This window comes from Leucopleurus acutus (genome assembly GCF_964270905.1).
Source record: "Leucopleurus acutus genome assembly, chromosome: 3".
Classification (NCBI taxonomy): domain Eukaryota; kingdom Metazoa; phylum Chordata; class Mammalia; order Artiodactyla; family Delphinidae; genus Leucopleurus; species Leucopleurus acutus.
The window spans coordinates 129,286,650-129,313,850 of NC_139145.1; the positions used below are offsets into that span (position 1 = coordinate 129,286,650).

At 38.7% G+C, this 27,201-nt stretch overlaps 1 protein-coding gene across 1 annotated transcript in view; it reads left to right on the top strand.

Annotated features, from left to right (window-relative positions):
* Nucleotides 1-7,883: 7,883 nt before the first annotated feature.
* The window catches only part of PDE4D (phosphodiesterase 4D), a 1,125,373-nt gene continuing 1,106,055 nt past the window's right edge, over nt 7,884-27,201 (top strand). Inside the window, exon 1 of the mRNA XM_082837394.1 lies at nt 7,884-7,972. Coding sequence (XP_082693520.1) covers nt 7,931-7,972 — 42 coding nt within the window. The 5' untranslated portion in view covers nt 7,884-7,930. The remainder of the gene's footprint in view (nt 7,973-27,201) is intronic.

Below are 27,201 nucleotides of genomic sequence, written 5' to 3' on the forward strand. Positions count from 1 at the left end.
TATGTTAGTTTCTGATTTATAACAAAGTGCTTCAGCTATACATATACATATATCTCCATATCTCTTCCCTCTTGTGTCTCTCTCCCTCCCACCCTCCCTATCCCACCCCTCTAGGTGGTCACAAAGCACCGAGCTGATCTCCCTGTGCTATGTGGCGGCTTCCCACTAGCTATCGTTTTTACATTTGGTAGTGTATATATGTCCATGCCACTCCCTCACTTTGTCCCAGCTTACCTTTCCCCCTCCCCATTGTCATCAAGTCCATTCTCTAGTAGGTCTGCGTCTTTATTCCCAACCTGTTCCTAGGTTCTTCATGACCATATATATATATATATATATATATTTAGATTCCGTATATATGTGTTAGCATATGGTATTTGTCTTTCTCTTTGACTTACTTCACTCTGTATGACAGACTCTAGGTCCATCCACATCACTACAAATAGCTGAATTTCATTTCTCTTTATGGCTGAGTAATATTCCATTGTATATATGTGCCACATCTTCTTCATCCATTCATCTGTCGATGGACACTTAGGTTGCTTCCATGTCCTGGCTACTGTAAATGGAGCTGCAATGAACATTGTGGTACATGACTCTTTTTGAATTATGGTTTTCTCAGGGTATATGCCCAGTAGTGGGCTTGCTGGGTCCTATCGTAGTTCTATTTTTAGTTTTTTAAGGAACCTCCATACTGTTCTCCATAGTGGCTGTATCAATTTACATACCCACCAACAGTGCAAGAGGGTTCCCTTTTCTCCACACCCTCTCCAGCATTTATTGTTTGCCGATTTTTTTTTTTTTTTTTTTTTTTTTGCGGTACACAGGCCTCTCACTGCTGTGGCCTCTCCCGTTGCGGAGCACAGGCTCCAGACGCGCAGGCTCAGCAGCCATGGCTCATGGGCCTAGCCGCTCCGCGGCATGTGGGATCTTCCCAGACTGGGGCACAAACCCGTGTCCCCTGCATGGGCAGGCAGACTCTCAACCACTGTGCCACCAGGGAAGCCCCTGTTTGTAGATTTTCTGATGATGGCCATTCTGACTGGTGTGACATGATATCTCATTGTAGTTTTGATTTGCATTTCTAAAATAATTAATGATGTTGAGCATTCTTTCATGTGCTTGTTGGCAATCTGTATATCTTCTTTGGAGAAATGTCTATTTAGGTCTTCTGCCCATTTTTGGATTGGGTTGTTTGTTGTTTTTGATACTGAGCTTCATAAGCTGCTTGTAAAATTTGGAGATTAACCCTTGGTCATTTGCAAATATTTTCTCCCATTCTGAGGGTTGTCTTTTCATCTTATTTGTGTTTTCCTTTGCTGTGCAAAAGCTTTTAAGTTTCATTAGGTCCGATTAGTTTATTTTTGGTTTTATTTCCATTTCTTTAGGAAGTGGGTCAAAAAGGATCTTGCTGTGATTTATGTTATAGAGTGTTCTGCCTATGTTTTCCTCTAAGAGTTTTATAGTATCTGGCCTTACATTTAGGTCTTTAATCCATTTTGAGTTAATTTTTGTGTATGGTGTTAGGGAGTGTTCTAATTTCATTCTTTTACATGTAGCTGTCCAGTTTTCCCAGCACCACATATTGAAGAGGCTGTCTTTTCTTCATTGTATATTCTTGCCTCCTTTATCAAAAATATGGTGACCATATGTTTATGGTTTATCTCTGGGCTTTCTCTCCTGTTCCATTGATCTATATTTCTGTTTTTGTGCCAGTAACATACTGTCTTGATTACTGTAGCTTTGTAGTCTAGTCTGAGTACAGGGAGCCTGATTCCTCCAGCTCCGTTTTTCTTTCTCAAGACTGCTTTGGCTATTCGGGGTGTTTTGTGTTTGCATACAAATTGTGAAATTTTTTGTTCTAGTTCTGTGAAAAATGCCAGTGGTAGTTTGATAGGGATTGCATTAAATCTGTAGATTGCTTTGGGTAGTATAGTCTTTTTTCACAATGTTGATTCTTCCAATTCAAGAACATGGTATATCTCTTCATCTATTTGTATCATTTTTAATTTCTTTCATCAGTGTCTTACAGTTTTCTGAATACAGGTATTTTGTCTCCTTAGGTAGGTTTATTCCTAGGTATTTTATTCTTTATGTTGCAGTGGTAAATGGGAGTGTTTCCTTAATTAAACTCTCTTTCTTTTGATTTCCATTTGCATGTAATATCTTTTTCCATCCCCTCACTTTCAGTCTGTATGTGTCCCTAGGTGTGAAGTGGGTCCCTTGTAGACAGCATACATAAGGGTCTTGTTTTTATATCCATTCAGCCAGTCTATGTCTTTTGGTTGGAGCATTTAATCCATTAACTATTAAGGTAATTATCGATATGTATGTTCCTATTACCATTTTTTTAATTGTTTTGGGTTTGTTATTGTAGGTCTTTTCCTTCTCTTGTGTTTCCTGCCTAGAGAAGTTTCTTTAGCATTTGTTGTAAAGCTGGTTTGGTGGTGCTGAATTCTCTTAGCTTTTGCTTGCCTGTAAATGTTTTAATTTCTCCATCGAATCTGAATAAGATCCTTGCTGGGTAATCTTGGTTGTAGGTTTTTCCCTTTCATCACTTTAAATATGTCCTGCCACTCCCTTCTGGCTTGCAGAGGTTCTGCTGAAAAATCAGCTGTTAACCTTATGGGGATTCCCTTGTATGTTATTTGTCATTCTTCCCTTGCTGCTTTTAATATATTTTCTTTGTATTAAATTTTTGTTAGTTTGATTAATATGTGTCTTGGCATGTTTCTCCTTGGATTTATCCTGTATGGGACTCTCTGCACTTCCTGGACTTGATTAAGTATTTCCTTTCCCATATTAGGGAAGTTTTCAACTATAATCTCTTCAAATATTTTCTCAGTCCCTTTCTTTTTCTCTTCTTCTTCTGGGACCCCTATAATTTGAATGTTGGTGCATTTAATGTTGTCCCAGAGGTCTCTGAGACTGCCCTCAATTCTTTTCATTCTTTTTTCTTTATTCTGCTCTGCAATAGTTATTTCCACTATTTTATCTTCCAGGTCCCTTATCCGTTCTTCTGCCTCGGTTATTCTGGTATTGATTCCTTCTAGAGAATTTTTAATTTCATTTATTGTGTTGTTCATCATTGTTTGTTTGCTCTTTAGTTCTTCTAGGTCCTTGTTAAACATTTCTTGTATTTTCTCCATTCTATATCCAAGATTTTGGATCATCTTTACTATTATTACTCTGAATTCTTTTTCAGGTAGGCTGCCTATTTCCTCTTCATTTGTTTGGTCTGGTGGGTTTTTACTTTGCTCCTTCATCTGCTGTGTGTTTCTCTGTCTTCTCATTTTGCTTAACTTACTGTGTTTGGGGCCTCCTTTTTGCAGGCTGCAGGTTCGTAGTTCCCTTTGTTTTTTGGTGTCTGCCCCCAGTGGCTAAAGTTGGTTTAGTGGGTTGTGTAGGCTTCCTGGTAGAGGGGACTAGTGCCCGTGTTCTGGTGGATGAGGCTGGAATTTGTCTTTCTGGTGGGCAGGTCCACGTCTGGTGGTATGTTTTGGGGTGTCTGTGACCTTATTATGATTTGGTGCAGCCTCTCTGCTAATGGGTGGGGTTGTGTTCCTGTCTTGCTAGTTGTTTGGCATAGAATGTCCAGCACTGTAGCTTGCTGGTCTTTGAGTGGAGCTGGGTCTTAGCATTGAGATGGAGATCTCTGGGAGATTTTTGCCATTTGATATTATGTGCAGCTGGGAAATCTCTGGTGGACCAATGTCCTGAACTTAGCTCTCCCACCTCAGAGGCACAGGTCTGATGCCCAGCCAGAGCACCAAGACCCTATCATCCACATGACTCAGAATAAAAGGGAGAAAAAAAGAAAGAAAGAAAGAAAAAAATAAAATAGCATAAAGTTATTAAAATAAAAAAATGAAAATAATTATTAAAAAATTTAAAAAATATTAAAAAGTAATAAAGAAAAAGAGAGAAGAGAGCAACCAAACCAAAAAAAACAAATCCACCAATGATAACAAGCGCTAAAGCTATAAGTAAAAAAAAAAAAAGACAGATCCCTAGGACAAATGGTAAAAGCAAAGCTATACAGACAAAATCACACACATAAGCATACACATACACACTCACAAAAAGAGAAAAAGGAAACATATATATTGTTGCTCCCAAAGTGCACCACCTTAATTTGGGATGACTCGTTGTCTATTCAGGTATTCCACAGATGCAGGGTGCATCAAGTTGATTGTGGAGATTTAATCCGCTGCTCCTGAGGCTGCTGGGAGAGATTTCCCTTTCTCTTCTTTGTTCGCACAGCTTCCGGGGTTCAGCTTTGGATTTGGACCCGCCTCTGCGTGTAGGTTGCCCGAGAGCGTCTGTTCCCACTCAGACAGTACGGGGTTAAAGGAGCAGCTGATTCGGGAGCTCTGGCTCACTCAGGCCAGGGGAAGGGAGGGGCACGGATGCGGGGCGAGCATGCGACGGCAGAGGCCGGCGTGACGTTGCAGCAGCCTGAGGCACGCCATGTGTTCTCCCGGGGAAGTTGTCCCTGGATCACGGGACCCTGGCAGTGGCGGGCTGTGCAGGCTCCCGGGAGGTGAGGTGTGGAGAGTGACATGTGTTCGCACACAGGCTTCTTGGTGGCGGCAGCAGCAGCCTTAGCGTCTCATGCCCGTCTCTGGAGTCCGCGCTGATAGCCGCAGCTCGCGCCCGTCTCTGGAGCTCCTTTAGGCGGCGCTCTGAATCCCCTCCCCTCGCGCCCCAGGAAACAAAGAGGCAAGAAAAAGTCTCTTGTCTCTTCGGCAGCTCCAGACCTTTTCACGGGCTCCCGGCTAGCTGTGGCGCACTAGCCCCTTCAGGCTGTGTTCACGCCACCAACCCCCGTCCTCTCCTGGCGCTCCGACCGAAGCCCGAGCCTCAGCTCCCAGCCCCCACCCGTCCCGGCGGGTGAGCCGACAAGCCTCTCGGGCTGGTGAGTGCAAGTCGGCACCGATCCTCTGTGCGGGAATCTCCCCGCTTTGCCCTCCGCACCCCTGTTGCTGTGCTCTCCTCCGCGACTCCGAAGCTTCTCCCCTCCGCCACCAGCAGTCTCCGCCGCAAAGGGGCTTCTAGTGTGTGGAAACCGTTCCTCCTCCACAGCTCCCTCCCACTGGTGCAGGTCCCGTCCTTATTCTTTTGTCTCTGTTTTTAACTTTTTCTTGTGTCTTACCCAGGTACGTGGGGAGTTTCTTGCCTTTTGGGAGGTCTGAGGTCTTCTGCCAGCGTTCAGTAGGTGTTCTGTAGGACTTGTTCCACATGTAGATGTATTTCTGATGTATTTGTGGGGAGGAATGTGATCTCCATGTCTTACTCTTCTGCCATCTTGAAGTGCCTCCACACATGAGTAGTATTATCTCTCTTTTTCAGATCTGGAAAAAGCTCAGAGAGGTTAAGTAACTTACCTGATGTTACACAGAATGCCATTGGAGAGTTGAAATTCTAACCTGTCTATTTGATTTCAAGATCCATACTCTTAGCAAGGCCTTGCTGCCTCCTAGGTAAACAGGATGAGAAGGGCCATCACTTTAGCCAACAGTTTTCAGTTAAATCCCTTTGTCTATTCAGATTTCTACAGGTTCTAAGTTCCTATAGGAAAGTACCTCTTAATGATGGTCTTTAAATATGTCAAGGAAAATTGGTTAAAAACCTGATTAATTCAGCAAATCTTACCAGGTCAAATCCATCATTTGTCTGATTTGACTGATTAGTTAATTTAAAACCACTGAGTCACTAGTCCACTGGGGCAACTATTCTATGGTTACCCTTAAGGGTACTCATTAAATACTGAATGAATAATTAAATATTTCAAATGAGTTTTTCTCTGATAGTGTGTAAGCTTCCCACAGCATTTAGCTGATTTTTTCCCCCTCCCTAGATATGTAATATTTGGTTCACAGTTTATATTATTTCTGTTCACTTCTTAAATTGATCTAGGTGAATAACATAATTTCACATTTTCTGAGAACTTATGAAATGCTTGGCATTATAACTAATCAGTAAAGATGACTAAATTCCTGGAGGTATAGTAGCTGAGAACTTAGCATTTGTGGGTCAACTCCTCCCTCCAATCCCCACTCGCTTAAGCAAAATCCATGCATACTCAAAGAAATTATTTTTATTCTAACAACTCACATTTGATTGTGTATTTTTCTCTAACCTCAGGAAGCGTTTTCATCAACCCCGGAAACAGACTTTCTTCCTCACTGCCATTTGGGTCCCCAAGTCGTATCTAGGGATATTCTTAGCAACAGTAAATTCTATTTCTCTGCCTCCAGCTCCACTTTGCTGTTGTGGGATCTCTGGCCTCCTTAAAGGCATCTCCCTTCTATCTTCATAAATCTTGAGGGGTGACTCACACGTGTTCAGACAAATCTTTGAGCCTTGAGAGGGCGCTACTGTGGGTTGCTGGTTGAAGGTCCCTGTCCGCTCCCGTGGGGACCACTGGGTTCTCGTGCTGCTTTAGACTGGCCTCCCCCAGGGGCCCACACAGACGCTGTGTTCCCCTGGAGTCCTCTCTCCTTTAGTTTTGTATGTTTTTTAAAAGTCTGTATAGTTACTTTGTTTTATGTTTTTCAGTGTGTAACTCACACTACTTTGCACTTTGATATTTTTCAATCATTTGAGCAAAGCAAACTTTTTCAGACCTTGCTCACTGTTACTCTTTTCCTTCAATCTCAGACACAAGTCTTCTGAGAAGCTTAGAACAAATCTAAGTGACAGAACTACATGCTGTTAGGACCAGTCTATACGTACAACGTCAGAGTTCTTGTGGTTTTTTCAGGCCTGCCTGCCTCATCCTCTTTCCCTCAGAGTAGCTTCTTTGGCAAAAGGCACTTCAACACAAATGCAAATACGCCCTGTAAGTATGTAAATCATGTCCAGATATAGCTGAATATCAGAAATGAACACAACACATCTAACTATTCTATTTGCTCTTTCTTCGAAGCTCAAAACAGAATTTTCTTCTTAATGTCTGGCGAAAGTGAAGGTTAGGCAATGAGGATATCATATTCATGTGGCAACTGCTGTAGAATAATTCTTTAATGGTTGCTGCTTGACTAGGTAAACAGTTTCTCTCAACCATTCCTTGCATCCTCTTTGAACCAAGGGGTATGTTTACACTAAGTTTACTGAAGAGCCACTGGAATGTCTTCCATGTACTGTAGATTATTGGTAATGAAGCAAGAGACCATTATGCAGTGGTCAGAGGGCTTGCAGATGTAGGTAAGATGCCAGCAGTGAACAAAGCTAACTTAGCGATCCCTTAATGCTGCGGTCCCCAACATTTTTGGTACCAGGGACGGGCTTCGTGGAAGACAGTTTTTCCATGGAAGAGGGTGGGGGAATGGCTCAGGCGGTAATGCAAGCCATGGGGAGCAGCAGATGAAGCTTCGCTCGCTGGCCCGCCACTCACCTCTTGCTGTGCGGCCTGGTTCCTAGCAGGCCGTGGAATGGTACCACGGCCTGGGGGTTGGGGACCCCTGCCTTAGTGGAAAATTGAGGGGTCCATAGCTGTACCAGCCAGATCAGCACATACACAAGTCAGTATGCATTTTCATTTCATACGTGTAAGTTTAGGTCGTGGCTACCATACCTTTTTTTTTTTTTATCCACTAGAAATGTATATTTGAATGTTTAATGAGAAACAGATGGTGCCTGATTTCTCTAACTTACATTTAACAAAAACTGTTTTGGAAATGTTGCTCGTGTATACTTTTACTGCTTTAAACACAGCACCATTTTAACCTGTTTTGATGAATAATTGAAGAATTACTGTCCTACTCTAAGACAGCATTTCAGAGCATGTGTTAATCATATACTTGATTAAACATTTCCTTGCCTTTCTCTTCAGAATGCCAATTGGCTTTTGAGTGGATAATTGTTGCAGTGAGAGCAGTGACGTTGAAAACAACTATTGCCTGTTTGAATTACTTAAAGCACCACCATGAAAAGAAATACCTGTGATTTGCTTTCTCGGAGCAAAAGTGTAAGTACTTTTTGTTTTCATTTATTTTCTAAAACTGTGTACCCACAACTTTTTACTGTTTTCTTTTGGATTTTAATACTGTGCTTTCATGATGAGACTTGTGAGAAACCCTTGGTTAACTTTCAGTTCTCTGACTGTAGCAGCTTATTAACAAGTGAAGACTTGTTTGTCTCTGTGGCCCGGTTGACATTTGATGGGAATTCTCTTTCAGCCAGTTTATATGCCTTACCATTCATTTGTATGTGCCTACTGGTATGATATTGGAAACCCTGATTTTTGGATGCATGCAGAAAATATAAAAAGTTGAAACTGGGGAAATTTATGTCTTGAATATCAAACTTTCTGGGCAAGTTCAAAAGGATAAATTGAACTTACATCTAGGTACTTCAATCAATCACATTCTGCAAGTTCATGTACATGATGAATAGTGTGAATACTTAATCGGTGGGTCATCACTTCCATGAGCTTTCTACCATGGCATGTGTCTTTAATCCTCTAATCTCCTCCTTTAAATTGTTTTTTTTTTTTTTTTTTTAGTGAAAGTCCTCAAGGCCCTGATGGAGATTAAGTCTTATTTCCACTCAGTGTTCTTAAGGTGCCAAAGTGGTGATAATTCCTAGATTTCTATTAGCTTATGAAAGAGAGCATAAGCAAATAGAGCAACTCAAAGAAAGCTACACAAGGCAGGGATGAAAGTAGACTGTTAATTTCCATCAGGCAAGCTCTAAGAACATGTCCCTTTGTTCATTTACCCAAGGGGAAAAACGGCATCTAAACAGATGTAGTTATGACGTAGGAACATTCATTTGAAGGCATGAGAGAAACCACAAATGCAAACACATTTCTCTAGTACGGGAACGCTTTGTGTTAAAACCAGTGATTCTATGGTGATGGCCCAAGGCCATTTTTAATTCTTTCTATAGAATTAATTACCGTCAAGCTTTTAAGGGTGAGCAATGCAGGAGTAATGGGGAGGGAAGTATAGTACCCAGTAGGGTTTTTAAAAAAATGGGGATGTACCCAGAAGTATGCCAGTTCTTGGACTGAGTACTGACCCTGTTTAATAACCAACCAAGGAAATTCAACAAATTCTGAGAGAATGTCCAAATTCCTTTTTTTTACTTGTTGGTGTTTAGTTGTATGGATTATTGTGTAAAATCAAGGGCCATGGCATGGAGCCTGGAATTCCTTCTGTTATCGTAGAGCTGCTCATTGTAATGGGAGGTGACCTGCATACAAATTACCAAACTGCAAACACATCTTTCTGTTACTGAGCTTTTCTTATTATAAGTTAAATTTGAAAGCAAACCATACATATAATACTTCCTTCTTTTATTAAATTTCAGAAACATGTGATGTGAAAAATATGTATAAAGGTGAAAGGGAGAATATTTTGAATAATTAAAAATATATTATTAAACATTTCCCTGTTCTTGGAGGAAAATATTCTAAAGGCAAGTGATTAACTGAGCTGTGACTTTAAGGACCTCCGAGTACTTCATGATGCTAGATTTCCTATTTATATTTGCTTTATGCAAAAATTTTCCTCTTGGTGGAAAGGCTCATGCTTCCCAGATTAAGAGAATCTGAGTTACATACACTTGTCCAAATGTAAACAGTAGAGCTCTCATTTCACTGCTTCTTAGCTTCTTGAAAATCCACTAGCGTAAAGAAAGTGCTTCCACTTAATTAAATGACTCTAAGCAGATTACTGTTTATCCGAGAAAAGAGCCAGACTTTTTGCCTAGTGAGAATTTGTCACTTTAGAGGGTTTTTTTTTGTGTGTGGTACGCGGGCCTCTCACTGTTGTGGCCTCTCCCATTGCGGGGCACAGGCTCTGGACGCGCAGGCTCAGCGGCTATGGCTCACGGGCCCAGCCGCCCTGCGGCATGTGGGATCTTCCCAGACCGGGGCACGAACCCGTGTCCCCTGCGTCGGCAGGCGGACTCTCAACCACTGCACCACCAGGGAAGCCCAGAGTTTTAAAATTTTATTTTGCACTGGTTTAAGAATGTCACCCCTGCCCCTTAAGTCTTTGCCATAACAGAGACCAAAATTGTGCACTTAGAAGTAGATGTTTCCTGTTTTTGATGAGGAAGGTTGAAAGAATTAATTTGATTTAGAATCTGAGAATGTTTTTCTTTGGCATTATGACATTTAAAAATCCAAACAGAATGTTCTAAGTGTTAAAATGGGCTCTGTTCCTCCCTGTGTGTCTCTATGTATCTTGCCTCTGTCATTGTGAAAACTTAAGGAACATGAAAGAGGAGGGAAAAAAAAGACCGTCTTTAGACAGTCACCTTATTTGTTCTTGAACATTTAAAGCAGTGTTCATATTTTTCTCCTCTCATTCAAGACCTGGTGCAGGGCCCCTTTTAATGACAAATGCTCTGAATTCTTCCTTTATTTGGAAGGGATCCATGAAAAATGTTAACTATAAGAATATAAACAAACCACTTTTTACTTAAAGCAACATTTTGCTGGTTTTGGAGGATAATTTGTGGTTGCAGTGGGTACAAAAGGGAGGAACTGGGCATATGGACAGTACCAAAGTGAGGCATGGCCCCACTGGCTACCGCAAGCAGAAGGTTCTCCCGTAAGTTCTGTGGTATGAAGGCCTTACCTCTTTTTAAAGTTTTCAAGCCACCTCTTATTGGACTGGCATTTTATTTTTGCAGGTATAATTAAAGTTCTAACATGACAGCTGTTGCGTTTCATACCTCTTGGGGTGCTTAAGACTATATTTTTTTCCGGGTGTTGGTTCTCTGTCCAAAAGGGCAGAGCTCAAACAGATTTCTCTCTGTGTTAATCTCAGGAAGTGTCTTTGCCATCTATGTAATCTGGGGGCAATTCTTGCTGTTCTGACTTTTGCTTCAATGGGACTGAACAAGTGACATTTGCACAACAATTACAAAATTTAAAATTTTAGTGTAAAACCGTTTTATCTCAAAATAATGATTGGTAAAATGAGGTTTGGTGAGTTATTACTCTCCTATAAGTTTCATAGCTGGAAAATCCCATGTACAAGGGATGCTTTATTTTTATTTACTGTTCTGAATCATAACAGATCAACTGATTTCTCTATTTAAAACTTGCCTTCTGCCTCAGATATGTTTTCATGAAGCCATTTAATCTAGAGCAGCATTTAGTTGTAAACATCTAGAATTTTTTTTTCCCTGCTACCTGCATAGCATAGCAATTTAGGACAGAGACAGAATAGTTAGCATAGAATATCCTTTCTGAGGCTGTTAGAAAGTTTTATGAAAGCACTTGTAGCAACAAGTCTGTTTTTAATTAAACAGTTTAATTTGCTGCAGTGGTCACGACTCTACCCCAGCCCTTTAGTGACCTGAGTTAACTCTATTGACTCTTTTCAATCCATTGGTTCCAAAGGGAAAGGAGCCATTTACAGTGACCCTATCATCACATCTGTGACTCAAGCTTTCCTTGGCATTTCTCCAGTGAAATATTAACATAGTATGACTCTTCCAAGGTTAAAAATTTAACTCTTGAAGCTTGTACTTCTGTTGAAAATAATTTTTAAAATAATAGATTTACTAGTCTTTGTATTCAGAATAATAATCATGATCTCCCAACATTAGGTTCTGGCATTTTTCAATATGGATATACTTTCACTGATCTAGCTTTTTATTGTCTGCCTGGTATAAGGGAGCTGATGTGATAAAGTACAGCAATCTCCAATGTGGCTTTAAAAAGAAAATATTAGGAATTCTATTTATATTTACCTTTTACTGTCATCTGTTTTCAAAATCAGTATCATTTAGAGATCACTGGTGCAGTGAAAATAGAATAGTTGTTGAGTTCAGAGATGTGGAGTCAATCCCCAGATCCACTGGTGTTTAAAGATCTGATTGTTAGTAAATTACTTAATTTTTTTGAACCTTAGTGTCTTTATCTGTAAGATAGAAAAGATATCATAATGAAGGTGAAAACACCTATCACATAATAAGTTGCTTGATAAATTCTCTCTATTTTGAGGTTTGCAGTGCTTTTTTGTAGCTACAGAGCAGAGTGATAGTATCTGGCCCAGAAATGCCTGGAAATGAAGCAAGTTCTGCTCACTAAAGGGGTTCAAGTCTAGCTTCCAAGACCATTTAGTCAATATCTATATCATGTTAAAGATTCAGGCATAAGATGGGTGGTTAAACTAGGTGAGAGTTCTGTTTTCTATCAGTTATGAGTTTCTTTGATTCTAGGTCATGTTGTACCGTTCATAAAACTGAATTGAAAATCAGTTCCCAGGTAAATATAAAATCAAAGCATTGGGGCAAAAAGAGTATATTATCAGCTCAGGCTGCCGTAACAAAATACTGCAGACTAGGTGGCTTAAATAAGAGAATTTTATTTTCTCACAATTCTGGAGGCTGAAGTCCAAGATCAAAGTGCTGGCTGATTTGGTTGCTGGTAAGAGCTCTCTTACTGGCCTTCTCACTGTGTCCTCATGTGGTAGATGAGAGAGAGCAAGCTCTCTGGTGTCTCTTCTTATAAGGGCACTAATTCCATCATAAGGAGCCCACCTCATGAGCTCATCTAACCCTGATTACCTCACAAAGGCCCCACCTCCTATATAATTACATTGGGGGTTAGGATTTCAACATGTGAATTTTGGAGGACACAAGTATTCAGTCCATAACAGTGAATCTGATAATTTTAAGGGATGGTATTAGTAAGTGACTGTGATACTGGTGGCTGATGTTCTGGAGTCCACATATTCTCCCAACTGGATAACACTGAAAACTATCCAGTTAACATGTTTCTCTTCATTTCCTATTTTCTAGATTTTATGTTAGGGGAACTCAGTGATGATTTTTGAGGTTCCAATCAGCTCTTCATAGACCTTAGGGGCTAATTTTAATTTTACTTAAAATATATTTCCTCCCTTTACTATTCCTATTTTGCTTATTTTATACTGTTTGTTCTTAACATCCAATCCAGTAACATAAGTTTCCAAAGTACTTTCTCCTGTCAGTGGGTTTACCAGTTGAGCTAACTTTTTAGAAGTTTGTAAATTTCAGACCTGATTATCTCTGAGCCACCCCAGTTCTCTCTATCAATGCCACTGCTTTTATGCTAACCAGGAATGAGAAGTAAAGGTACAGACAGGGGGAGAGACACATAAAATTGTCTATACTGATAGTGTATTTTTAAATCAGGGGTTATTTAAAAAAATTTTTTAAGTACTTTTCCTTATAATATCTCTGTTGGTATTCTCTCAACTCATGAATTTTTATAGACCTTCCCATCTAGAGAATGAACTGGATAAATTTTCATTTTTCTTCATTAATCAACTCTCTTATGTATTGAATTCTAATGTATCTTGTAGTATTTTACATTAAATTCTCAGTTTCTTAGTACCTTGTATCATTTTCTTCCTACCAGTTTGGAGAGATTTACGGTATCTTCTGCTCAATAGGACTTGTTGGTTTCTTGACGAAATTGCCCTCTATTTGACTTAGGATTCTTTCGGATGCTCTACACTTGGATAAAATTGTCATTCACTAGATGTCTGTTAATTGATGTTCCCTGTTCTTTTTTGATAGAATTGTTGTTTAGTATTTATTCAAAACTGGAAGCAAATCCTGGGCTGTTTGGAGGGCACAGAGTATCTGGGAAGTATTTAGCATTCTGAATTTAAAGCCCATCTAAATGGGCTTCCAGTTTTGAGACCAGGAGCCAGGAGCCCACCTGGTGAAGTATGCCCAGCAGGCTTCCTAGAATCTCCTCTTTTCACAAAAGACTTTAGATGTCCAAAATTTCTAAACCAAATGAATCTTTTTCTTAAAAAATAATGTTTCCCAGTTGTACTTTTACATTGCTGAGTTTTGAGAAGCAACTGCTCTTTTAATGGCCCAGGCTGAGAAATTTATGCCATTTCATTCCATTGGTGCCTACTTGGAGAGGGGAGACTGAAAAGAAATTTAGAAAAAATGATACATTTTGTTAGGGCACTTCAGAGGTATCTGCATGTGATTGTCCCTCACAATTACTCTGTAAGACTGATTATTCTGGGGGTTCAAGTAAAAATACGGTTCAAGTAAAAATAATGGATCCCTTTCCAGACTGGCCTCCTTTCTCTGCTATATTCATCACCACCTAAGGATGAGACTGAAAGAATTGTAGCAGCTTAGAATCCTGATGAAGTTAAGTATATAGAAACTGGATTTTTCACTGCTGGTCTCTCTTTAAGTCCAAAGAAGGTCGGAGGAGATACTATTGGTAAAGACGCTTTGAAACTTGCAAAGTACAAAGCAAAACTAAAATAATATTCTTGCTTGTGTCTTTGTTAGCTGTAAACTGAAATGAGAACTTGTAGTTTTAGAGGTTTTATTCCTTTGGTCATTTACTCCTGCCTTCATGCTTGTGCTCTTTCTTTACAAAATTCAAAAAATATTTATTTAATGGCTACTGTGTGTTAGGAACTGTGCTTGCTAGGTTCTGGGTATCCAATGGGGAGTAAGATACATATGGTCTCTACTCTTATAGAGCATATTTGACAACTAAATTTCTAACTTTTATGATATTCTATTTATTATTTCATCCCCCCACCCCACCCTGACTGCCCAAGCCTGTCCCACCTTAATCTTTAATTCTTCCTAGGGATGCTGAAGTCGTATCCCTCTTACACCTCTGTGTACTTGTTCTTTGCATCCTGGGTATCCCCTTTGTCAGGATATTTTAAACTGTGAATAATGTGCCATGCTTGTCAATTACACTCATTGTTTCAGAAACATAGATTATTTTCAAGTGGTTAAAAAGAATTTTTCTCAGATAATCAACAATAGTGCAAGAATAGCCGAGTATAAATGAATGTGAGTATGGAGGAAAGGTCTGAAAGAGTAGGGGCTGACCAGCCACCATTTGCTCTGAAATCAATCACATGACAATTTTAGTGGCCATAGTCAATCATTACATTGTTGCCTTTGAAAAACACCTCCACTTTTTTTTCCCCTGATATTGTGATGTGTTTGCTATTTCATTTTTGGACACTTTCGAGTTGGAGTTGAATTCTGAATGATTATATCCAAGAAATAATTGCCTATATTGTACTTCACCATGTAAACATCAAAGATACATAAAAATGGAGAGACGTTTTGTTGAGTTGATGATAAATATTAAGGAATGACGCGTACAGATAGTATTGCTCTGTAACAAAGTGAAATTAAGAAGAAAAGCATACTAATTTGGTGATGCTTTCTATTAATAGTATATTGCTCCAGAAAAAAACTGTTTACTTATAAAGGCCACTTAATTTTAATTAAAGCCAGTTTTCTTTTTCTTAAGTTAGAGTTAGATATCATTTTTTATTATTAAAATGGCCACCTATAAGCAAGTATTTTGAAGGTTAAAAATGATGTCAGTTAAACTTATCAATGTGTTTACACAGTTTCCCAAGGTAAGTGCTTTCAAAGTCAGCCCAGGGATGGTCCTTAAGGGCCTGAGTTATAGTCCAGGTTTTGCCACTTTGTATCTATGTCCTGGTAGGGGAAGGAGGATGAGAAAACCATAAATCATTAGATTATTATCAAGTGCTCTCAATATCTACTATGATTGTTTCAAGGGTAAAATGAGAAAACAGTATTGAAAGCACATTGCAAAATAAAAATAAACAAAAAGCCAAACTAACCAAGCAAAAACACCCCCAAAGGGCTTCCTTGGTGGTGCAGTGGTTAAGAGTCCACCTGCCAATACAGGGGACACGGGTTCGTGCCCTGGCCTGGGAAGATCCCACATGCCGCGGAGCAGCTGGGCCCGTGAGCCATGGCCGCTGAGCCTGCGCGTCTGGAGCTTGTGCTCCACAATGGGAGAGGCCACAACAGTGAGAGGCCCGCGTACCGCAAAAAAACAAACAAACAAACAAACAAACAAAAACACCCCCAAATAAAACTTCACTTTTATTGTTAGAAAAAGTCATTCTTAACAGTTCACACGTTTCCCTAAGTTGTGTATATTAAAGGCCTTTATGCCACGGCCAAGAATGGTTAATGGTTATGTAGTTAGAGCCTCTGACCTTGCTTCCTAGTTCCTTCTATTGCCTAGATTGGTCACACACCACACACATGGAATTTGGGGTACAGATCCAGTATTAGCACAAGCACTGGGAAGAAGACATTTAGCTTATAACTCGCTTATGGTCGTATCTGTCCTCCCTGCAAACTCCTTACTATTATGGAAGCCTGGACTTCAGTGTTGGCAATAATGCTTCTGTGCTAGTGATTTGGCCATGTTTATAGCCCTCAGCTTCCTGAATTTAATTCAGTCAACAATATTTATTAAGCCCTCACCAACTATTAGACTGTACTACAGCAGTCATACCCCATGGAGCTGCACACCAAACGATACCCCAGAAGTTTGGATAATTAACAGTCCACCAATTCACTTCCAGATTGAGATTTAAGCTCTTCAGAGAATCTGGCTCACTGAGCATTAAAAACCAAATGTATTACAACTACTCAAACAATAATACCACAGTGCTACAACAAAAATCGTCTTTTCTACAAACTCATTTAAAACAACAAGCTACAAGTTTTACAGGTCTTCATTTCTGCTTTGTACTTTAAAATATTAAATGCCCAACTTATGTTTTTCTAGAAGAGGCCATTACATAGCATTAATTTACCAGCAGGGTTGCATTTCAATATAAGATGAATCATACCAAGTGAGACCTAGATATTGCTCAGAAGCAATAGTCTCTGAAGGGATATTCGAAGATAAACGAGGGCGTTGAGGAAGCCATGAGAAATCCCCGGAACGTACACATAGAAAGACATAAAAGATTCTTTTTCTGTTGTTGTTGAATTGCTCATGCAGGAATTCAGAAGATGTATTTCCTCACCCAATATAAATGAAATAATTGGCAAAGTAGTCAGAGAGGAGTATCTCCTCCAGTGGGTAGCGTTATCTATTTAGAAAGCATTTGTATGTTCTGACTTCCCAAAACATTGCTGAAAAACTTTTGAGGTGAGAAGGGAAAACCGAAAACACCCGCCGCCCCCACAAATGGAGTTAGATGTTGACAAAAGTGGCTTAGAATAGATATAAGTGAAAAACTTTCTGATAGAGTTTTCTAATGTTGGCACAGTCTTTTCTGAGGAGATTATGAGATGGTCTTATAACAATATCTTTCAAAGTTCTGATCAAGTCTTTATGTTTTTTTAGACATATTGTTTGCATAAGCAAGGTCGGTTCTCAGCAGAGAGCATCCCCATTCCACTAAAAATATTCGAAGGGACTGAATTATCAATGAATCCAAACAGTCACTAAACTCTATTACTTCTATTACTCCCAGAAGAATAACTTCTTAACTTCAGAACATTGAGGGGTTCTGGGGTGAACTCTCCAACTTCTGGTTTAAGCTCAGAGATGTAGAATGTTGCAAAGAGTGTCAGTCCCACCCTGCCATCAAGTAAAAATCTAGACACACTACATATTCATGACTTTAAAAAAATCCATCAGAGAATTGAGGTTGTAGGACAACCAAGCAACCCCAAATCTGGAAGGAGATAGGCAGACACTTGTCAAGAAGAAGAGAAAGGATGCCGTCATTTGCTTACATCAGATGCTATGTAAAGCAGTAAGGAGAGTCAGAGAAAATTTTTAATGAATTGCTAAAGGTTGAGTGTGGGCTAGCGTGAGAGTATGGACACACTGGCTGTTGCATATGCAGGGTTGTGGGGGAATCCTGTAGCAGACTTTTCCTCTACAAACCTCACCAGGTGCTCACAGGGAAGACTGGGGAGAACAGCAGGCACTATTGAAACCAGACCCATCTCCCCAGTGGAATTAAAGAGTTACTCTGCAAAGGGAAGAGCAGTAAGAATTTCTGACTTAGGGTACTGGGGGAAATCCATTGGTGAAGAAGGGAACAGGAAAATAAAGCTCTGTCTTCAGAGTGGGAGGTAAGAATGTGGGCTAGGACCAGCACTACAGTTGGAGGAGAAGCAGAAGCACTTGTGATGACCACATCCCTGAGCCCCGGGAGCACAGTGCCTACCTAAGACTGAGGCTTAATCAGAACATCAAGGAACACTCTTCTTCCCTGATCTCCCATCAACATCCTAACAAGCATTGAGTGAAAATAACAGTGGAATAGGCTGCAAGAGCTTCCAGAGACAGATTCTCTGGGGGCCCAGCACAAAGGAGAGACCCAAAACTAAGGATGGAGCAGATATTAAGAAAACAACCACTGGAAAGCCATTCCATAATCCAGGGTTTCCCAACCCCCAGGTTGGTCCACAGCCTGTTTGGAACCAGGCCGCACAGCAGGAGGTGAATGGTGGGTGAGCTAGTGACGCTTCTTCTGCCGCTCCCCATCGCTCGCATTACTGCTTGAACCGTCGATTGCATTACTGCCTGAATCATCACCCCCGCCCCCATCTGCAGAAAAATTGTCCTCCACGAAACTGGTTCCTGGTGCCAGGAAGGTTGGGGACTGCTGCCATAACCTATGCACGTGGTGTTATTAGAGAAATTTGATGCCTGTGGTGCACTGAGGTTAATTATAAGAACAAAATCCCTCAAATCTAGTCCCGTTCCTGACTAGATTAATTCAAATTCCCATGCAAAAGGCGTAGCAGAAGGAAAACTTTGCTCATCTTTAAGCATAAAAATTTATTCACCTCAGTATCCACTGTCCAACACAAGATATCCAATTTTCAGTAAAAAAATACTAGGCAAATAGAAAGACAAGAGAAAATACTTCAAAAGGACAAAATAATATACAGAAGCATCCCAGATGTGGCACAAATGTTAAAATTATCAGTCTAGGAATTTAAATATGATTAGTATGTTAAAGTCTCTAATGGAAAAGATTGACAACATGTAAGATCAAATAGATAATTTCAGCAGAGAGACGGAAACTATAAGAAAGAATCCAATGAAATGCTAGAAATAAAAAAGATGAAGAGTGTCTTTGGGCCTATTAGTAGGCTTGACACAGCCAAGAACAGAATCAGTGAATTTGAAGATAAGTCAATAGAAATTACTCAAACTGGAATACAAAAAGGAAAGAAAACGTAGAAAAAAGAGAACATAACAGATCATCCAAGAGCTATAATATAAGTGGTGTAGCAGGTGCATAATTGAAATCACAGAAGGAAAAGAAAGAGAAATTGAGGTAGAAGAAATGTTTGAAGAAATAATGACTGAAAATTTTTCAAAATGACACACACCACATCAGACTCTAAAGCTCAGAGTACACCAAGCAAGATACATAGCAAAGTACACACACACACACACACACACACACACACACACACACACACACTCACACTCACAGAAGCATATCATATTCAAATGGCTGAAATCAAGACACAAAGAGAACATCTTGAATGTAGAGAAAGAAGACAAATTACATACAGAGGAACAAGGATGAGAATTACAGTAAACTTATCCTCAGAAACTATGCAGGCAAGAAGACATAGGAGTGGCATCTTTAAAGTACTGAGACAAAACTGTTAACCTAGAATTCTATACCCAGTAAGAATATACTTAAAATATGCAGTAAAAATACTTTATTGGAGTGAACTATTCCAGTTTCCTATCCATTTTTTGTGTCCCCCAAATAACATGCACATATGCTCTCATGATTTTTGCTTTCCTTCTTCAAGTCTGAGAGGCTGAAATATTCCTCCTGTTCAGGACCAACACCTCCAGCTCCTCAGAGGACTTAGTCAATTACCCCCTCCCTCCTACATACTCAACTGCAGTTTTGCTCATCTCTTTTCTATCTCTACTTTTGGCCTTGGTAAATGAATTAGATCTTCAATTTGCTTTTGACACTGCTGCCCATGTGTACTTCTTTGGACAATTCCTCTTCTCTTCCTGAGATTTATTTAAATATTTCCTTTCAGGTCTGTATGCCCCTTAAACAATGCTGTTCCCCAAGTTCCTATCTTTGGCCCACAGGATATTCTAAGATAATCTTACCTCCTTTCCAGTGTTTGTCTGTTTTCTGTTTGTGTCTAAATCTCCATGTCCATTTCAGATTTCTAGTTTTAGTTTCAGAATTTTATTCAGTTGCAGGTTGGACATTCATTATCTCCACACATTTCCCAAACTAGATTCATGCACTATTCTTTCTCCTCTCTAAACATGCTTCTGCTTCTCTATTCTCTACTGCATTTGCTGCCCCAGGCATCAAGCCAATGGTCTAAGCCAGAGCCCTGGGAACCTTCCTCAACTCCTTGCTCATTATCCCTCCCAACATCTAAACAAGCAACAAATGTTACTGCAGTTATCTGAGTCTTCCTCATTCCAACTGTACTTCCTACTCTGCCAATGACTTGGGAATCACTTTATTTTTCCTTACCATTGTGGGTGTCATTAAAGTATATACCAAAGTAGAGAGGACCAGTAAAGTTATGTATGTGTTGTATATGGAAGCTAGTAACATTTGTTACTTTATCCATTTCTGTTGCAGATCTTACTTTTTCCTATTAGCAGTGTACTGTCTTGTTTTGAATCTATATATTTTCACAATTGCTTTTGATTAGAATTTAAACTAGCTCTTAAAGGCTAAATCTGCAACAAAGTAGAAGCTGACTTTATAAGTGTATGTGTGTGAGTGTAATTTCTATTACAGCCATCATTCATTATTTTTTTAAAGAATAATTATAGTAAAGGCTGATCGTGCATATATGATTTTGTATATAAACGGATTGGATGAATGTTAGATTTTTATACTAGATATCAAGTGGAATTAAGATCTAATATGTGTGCTAACATGACTAATAATAATAATAACTTATAATTTAAAATGCAATTGTTTCATATACCATCCCAACATTTTATTGTTCTTTTCCTCACAAAAGCTTGCAGGTAGGATACGCAGTTATTTTTATCCTCATTTTACAGAGATTCAAAATGAGCCTTAGTCAGAGTAAGTGAGTTAGTATGCCCACACAGCTAGTAATGGAGAAGCCTAGATGTACTTCCCAGATCTTTTGATTCTAAATTCCTTCCTCTGGTCACTATACCACTGAGCCTCACATATGTAACTGTGTGACTGCAGGCATCAGTTATATGCTAATGCACTTTTACACCATGTGTCTACTAAAAATAAATTGTAACATACCAATTAGATTCTGCTGTTTGTAGATATACCTACAGTTGGACAACAATGTTATATGGTAAACTCCAGATGTTTTTGCCTTCTGTAGTGTGACAGAAAATGGAGGAGATTTTTGTTTAGGGAGACGTTTTAATTGTGAATGGAGGCCCCGAGGCTTGTTGGAAAGAGAGGTTACATCCTAAGAAAGGTAAACCCTTTTCCATAATAAAGTGCTAGAATTTTTGAACGTGTCCGTGGCTGTTCAAGGGAGATACAGTTTGGGGAAAGGCAGTGTTCTGGAGAACTCTGGGAAGTGAAAAGGTGGGAGAAAGCCCTTGCAGGGAAGGAGGCACATGGCAGCAGGTGGGGACTTAGAAATGGTTCCCACAGCAGAGATGGCCTGGTTAAAGCCCTTTTAGGAGTACTGAGTTGACGGGTTTTAAAGATTTTGTTTGTTTTATTATTTTTTTTCTCAAACCTCTCTTTAAGCCTGTAATTAGAACATCATTGTAACAATTTTGCCCCATGGTGTGAGGAGGAAGAAGGCTATATTCACACTTGAGACAAGGGAAGAAAAGAGCAGGGAGGAAGCAGTGATGGTACATTAACTGGGACAACTGTTCAGAGGGAGTTGTGACAAATACCACCTGGGTACATGCAAGTTCCTCTCCCTTGGGTATTGCCCAGAAGTAGTGGGAAGGGCTCTGAATGTCACGTGGTTATCTGGCAAGAGTGCTTTGTTCATTGTTTGTCCACAGAAGTCTGAATACTTGGGGGCAAATACTTTGTGTATCTATCTGTGTGCATGTATGCACACTCACACACACACACACCTGTGTGTATACTGCTACTGGAGTTCTTGGCATAGGCTGTGCTATTTCAAATTACCTTATAAAGTACTTTTGTAATACAGTATTTTGTAACAAAAATGTATTGAGCACTACCAAATACCAACACATTATATATGTTTACTCATTTTAGTTGATCCTCGAAACTATTCTGTGAGTACCATTTTTATCCCTATTTGATGGACAAACTGAGGTACAAAAATGAGCTAGGACTTAACGCTTAAAATACCTACAGTATAAATATTTGAAATAATAGCATAGACTATGAGGAAAAAGCCAAAAATTTTATGTAGGTTTTAATAATAAAACTGAAGTCAAGTTATTTAAAAATATTAAAGTTGTTATATGCATACATCTTGATCAAAAGTAGATTTTAGACTTGTTGTCTGGGTATAGGGAGGGAAGGTATTAAGTCATTCGGTTTCTTTCTTGTAACTGTAAATAGATTGTAAGATGGCACCTATGCAAATAGCAGTTTCTCTTAGATAATTGGCCATGTGGGCCATATGACCTTTTGAACATGTTTTTCCAAATGCTTCATTCTAATTAGAGCACGGTCTTTCAGATTTGAGTGGATTCGTCTAAGTGGCTAGATAGGTTTTCATCCTTCCCGGAAAAGAGCTTTATAAAGCACATGTGAGCTTTGGAATAGCAAGAGCTTTTATTCAAATCACTCCTTGCATGAGTTAACCCTTTCTTCTACCTCAGATCAGCATAGTCTTCATCATTGTCCTGTCTCTGCAAAAGATATTTCTCTTTACATATCCTGCACAAGATAATTTCAGGAATCAGCTAAATCTTCTTAGACATATAGGGTTTTTTGGTTTTGTTTCTTGCTCTAAAAACAATTGCTCTCTCCTTATATTTGCAAAGGAGCAAACAAGTTTGGCTTGTGTACATTATTTTTTTAAAAATTTTATTGAAGTATAGTTGATTTACAGTGTTGTGTTAATTTCTGGTGTACAGCAAAGTGATTCAGTTATATATATATATAAATATACACACATATATACATATACATATACACACATATATACATATACATATACATATACATATACTTTTTCATATTCTTTTCCATGATGGTTTAACACAGGATATTGAATATAGTTCCCTGTGCTGTACAGTAGAATCTTGTTGTTTATCCATCCTATATATACTAGTTTGCATCTGCTAGTCCCAAACTCCCAATCCTATCCTCCCCCCTTGGCAACTACAAGTCTGTTCTCTACATCTGTAGTCTTTTTCTGTTTCATCATTTGTGTCATCTTTTAGATTCCACGTATAAGTGATATCACATGTATTTGTCTTTCTCTTTCTGACTTAGTTTGCTTAGTATGATAATCTCTAGGTCCATGCTGTGTACATTACTCTTGCTTAATCTTTCCATCCAGCTGAGGCACACCACAAATGCCAATGTGTCGAGTCCACCTTTGATAGATGGACTCTCCTTTGTTCCAAATTCCACTATAGTTTAGTTTCTGAAGGCAACACAATTTTGCATCATCTATAAAATAGTTTATTTCAGTAATCATGACCCTGAAATATGTTGCCAGGTACATATTTTGATCCCCAAACTTGAAAATGTTTTCATGATTAGATTGTTGTGCTTTCTGGCTTTCATGGCTTTCTGTTTTCACTTGAGCTTTCCTAGTTTTATCCCCCTCTTTAAAATTAAACTACTGAATGTTTTATTTATTTCCATTACTGAATACAAAAAAGTTAAAAAGTCAGATGAATGTATTCTTCAGAATTGTATAAACAGTTCATTGTAATTTAGTAAGAAGTTCTCATCTGTTATTTCATCTATGTCATTATATATCATCTATGTCATTATCTGTTTCTCTCCATAGTTCTTCTGAAGCATTTTCATTCTCTTATCAAGTGCTCTCTTTTGTGTGTGTACAGAGACCTCATTGGGATAATTGCTATACAAAAAATTCATATGATGCTTTTCAATTTACAAAGTGATTTTACAAACAGTACCTTATTTGAGACTCATAATAACCTTGTAAATTAGGCTGTGTTATTATCTTTTTTTTTTTTGCAGATAAGAAACCACTTTTATCAGGAATTGGGAAGGCATTAGCAATGAAGACTTTTAAATTCAAACCCTGAGATGTGTTTACTTTCCCTCCCTCTTTTTTGATTTGTTCCCTTCTTTTAATCCTTAAATTATGTTGACCAGTGTTCAAAGACCAGCCTATCAATTACTAGCTGTTACTGAGCTATAGTTGAGCCTTAGTTGTCTCATCCAAAAATAATATAGATTAGAATAACTACATCATACGCTTGTTATGAAAACTAAACAGATAAGGCATGTTAAGATGTCTAGCACAGCACCATACCATATATAATAGTTGCATAATAAATACGAGATTTCCTTTCCCCTCACTGCTATTTAAACTTTCTTTCTTCTGAAATTTAAAAATTTTTACCAAGTCACCCAGACTAGACTCTGAGAAAAATCACGATCAGTATAATTTATAAGGTAAAAATGCAGCAGAAAAGAAAGAAAAAACCTGAAGATAGAGTGAAAACTGTGACCTGTTTTCTGTGACACAAATGTGAAATTGAGTTTTAGTCTTTCAGGTAGGATAGTGCAAACTAAAAATAATTTGCATGTCCACAAAGAATTAGTGAAATAAAATTGTGTTAAAATCCAGAGGAATGGAAGTTAATGAAATAGGTTATTTTATTCTGGTTACTGTAGTCTCTCAATTTCTTTAGAATCTGTCTCTGCAGTAATGAAGGGGAACAAAGGGATGGATGATAACAAAATAACTTATTTGGATTTGGAATGTGTTTTACTTGTCTCTCTCTCAGCATGGGTATGTCTGATCTCATGGGGACTTAATGAAAACAATATATTTTTGTTAACTGACTGGTGGATTAATGAACACATTTAAAAAAAATGGAGTTAGAATACTGGCCCATTTCTTCATGTCTTGCTTTAACTCAGCTTTTCCCTTTCTCCGTTCTACAGTAGAAATGAATTCTATCACATAGATAGACTCAGAAACTAACCCCAGCCAAGAATCCCTGTGTTCCTTGTGAGGGAAAAGGATTTAGGATGGTAACTGAATGTTTCAGTTGAAAAAAATTGAGCTAATTAATTTGAGTTTTTTTTTTAAATATTGCATAAACCTATGATGAAATTGAATAATAAGCAGTGGAGGAATGCCTTTTATGTTGTTACAAGGTAATTGATGTTTTCCTTTACAGCTTCCTCATTTTTGTATTTTGCTTAACAAGGCTTTTCTACTCCAAGATTATGGATAATTTCACCCATGTTTTCTAACATTCTTATGGTTTTCTTTTTTCCCCTAAACTTGACAAACAAATTCATTTCCTTTCAATTGCATTCGATGATGAAATGATAGCTGTTTGAAACAGTTTTTAAAGATTAATAATCCTCTATGGTGAGCTGTCTTACACGTACTGTGATTGGTTATCGTACAGAAGAGGGAAAGGAGGCATATTCCATAGTAATAACAAGTACGACAATAAAAGCTATATGGAGTGAACTGAGAAAATGATCATGCTTCTTTTTTCTTCTTTTCAGTCATCATGTTGCATGAGGTACAGCCATATTAGTGAATAAGTACCAACACATAAATATACATATATACATACAAACGGTGGAGTGGACTGCCTATTCAGGAGGGGTTCCCAGAAGAATGGGTGGCATGAAGAGACCCATAATGTCTTGTGAGAGAGAATGGAGCCTAAGGGGGAACTTTGGTTAGAAAAGAGCCAATGGATTATTTCTAGTGAGAGATCAGAAAAGACAGGAATGATAGAGTTGGAAAAAGTGAGTCATCAAATTCTTCCTCCTGTAGATACCATGCCAAGCAGAAATTCTGCCCCAAACCCCCAGCCAGGATAACACTCTTCTTCACAAGCTTTTACTTTTGACTCTGGTAAATCTCGGTTAGATCTTTTGAGGTTTTGGTTAGTCTTTTGTGTGTGATTCTGCCCACACCTTACTTCAGTCACTGCCAGTCAACGTGGAGGTAGGCAGGGTGGTTTGCAACTTGAAATCTAGAAAATCTAGGTCCCAGGGCTTTGGCCCCAATAGCACAAACTTCTGTGGTATGAATCCTGTGCACCATCCAGTGACACCTTTAATTAACAACTGGGTTGTGGCCCTGAGTTCTGTCAAATACCTTATGTTCTCCTACAATTTCTTAAGAATCCCAGCAGAGTCTAAGTGAGCCAACATTTTCATCACATCTTCCTTGACTATAAGTTACCTGTTGACTAAATCATTTTGTGAACGTGTTTTCATTTCTTAACATTGAGTATTTTGTCTTCTCTATAATCGAGATGTTTATCAATGCATGTAAGGAGTGACATAGACATTCAGCCATATATTTTTTTCTAAACTGGTATCCCCTTATTTTTGCACCATTTACTGAATAATCTGTCTGTTTAATGGAAGTGGAAGTTTTTTGAATAGAAGGAGAAAAGAAAAATGACTTTCAGATTTCATGAGATTTTTTGGTTTTGTCACATAAGGGAGGTTACACTCAGCCTCCTGAAAAATTCCATTTTAAAATGATGTTTAAGTGCTAACCCATGTCTCTTGGTGATCTGCCTGTTACTTGTAAATAAAGGATTTCTTTTGAACATTTAGTATTATTTTTTACTTGATGTTTATTATTTTTTGTAATTTAGGAATAAATTTATTGTTGATATCTCTTAACTCATTACTTGATTCATCTCCATGTTGAGTTTGGGAAGAAGTATTTTTATTAAATGATAATTTTCTTTAAAAATGAAGTACTACAAATGAGAAGAATAATAGGAGACACTGGAGCATAAATGGTTATTTGGAAACTAATGGGTATTAAAGACAGCTTTGAGGCATTTTGAGGTTAATATAATTAAATGATACATTCATTTCTAGGAAAACCTTCCTCAGCCAATAGATGAGGCTCTACCAGGTGGCTGCTGCTAGAAGGCTTTCCTCTCCAATACCTTCTCCTCCTCTGCATTATGCCCAGATATCTGTCGAGGTAGTGCAGGTGCTCTGGGGCCCATCTTCTCTTCTTCTTTCTTGTTCAGTGTCAATGTTCTCTTCCCCAATCTTACCCCTCTCCTGCTTATCTCAAGGCTTGGGGAGAACATGAGAAATAGCTCCTCCTTAAAATAATTGTAAGAAATAAGCTTATAGTCTTGCTTACTAAGGACATACAACACCCAGTAGAGGAGGTATCTTTTCAGAGTCTCAATATGGTCAGCTACTTTGCATTTCTATCCCTTGTCATCCCTTTCCAGCGCCCTGCTATAGCTGAAGTGCTTCCCTG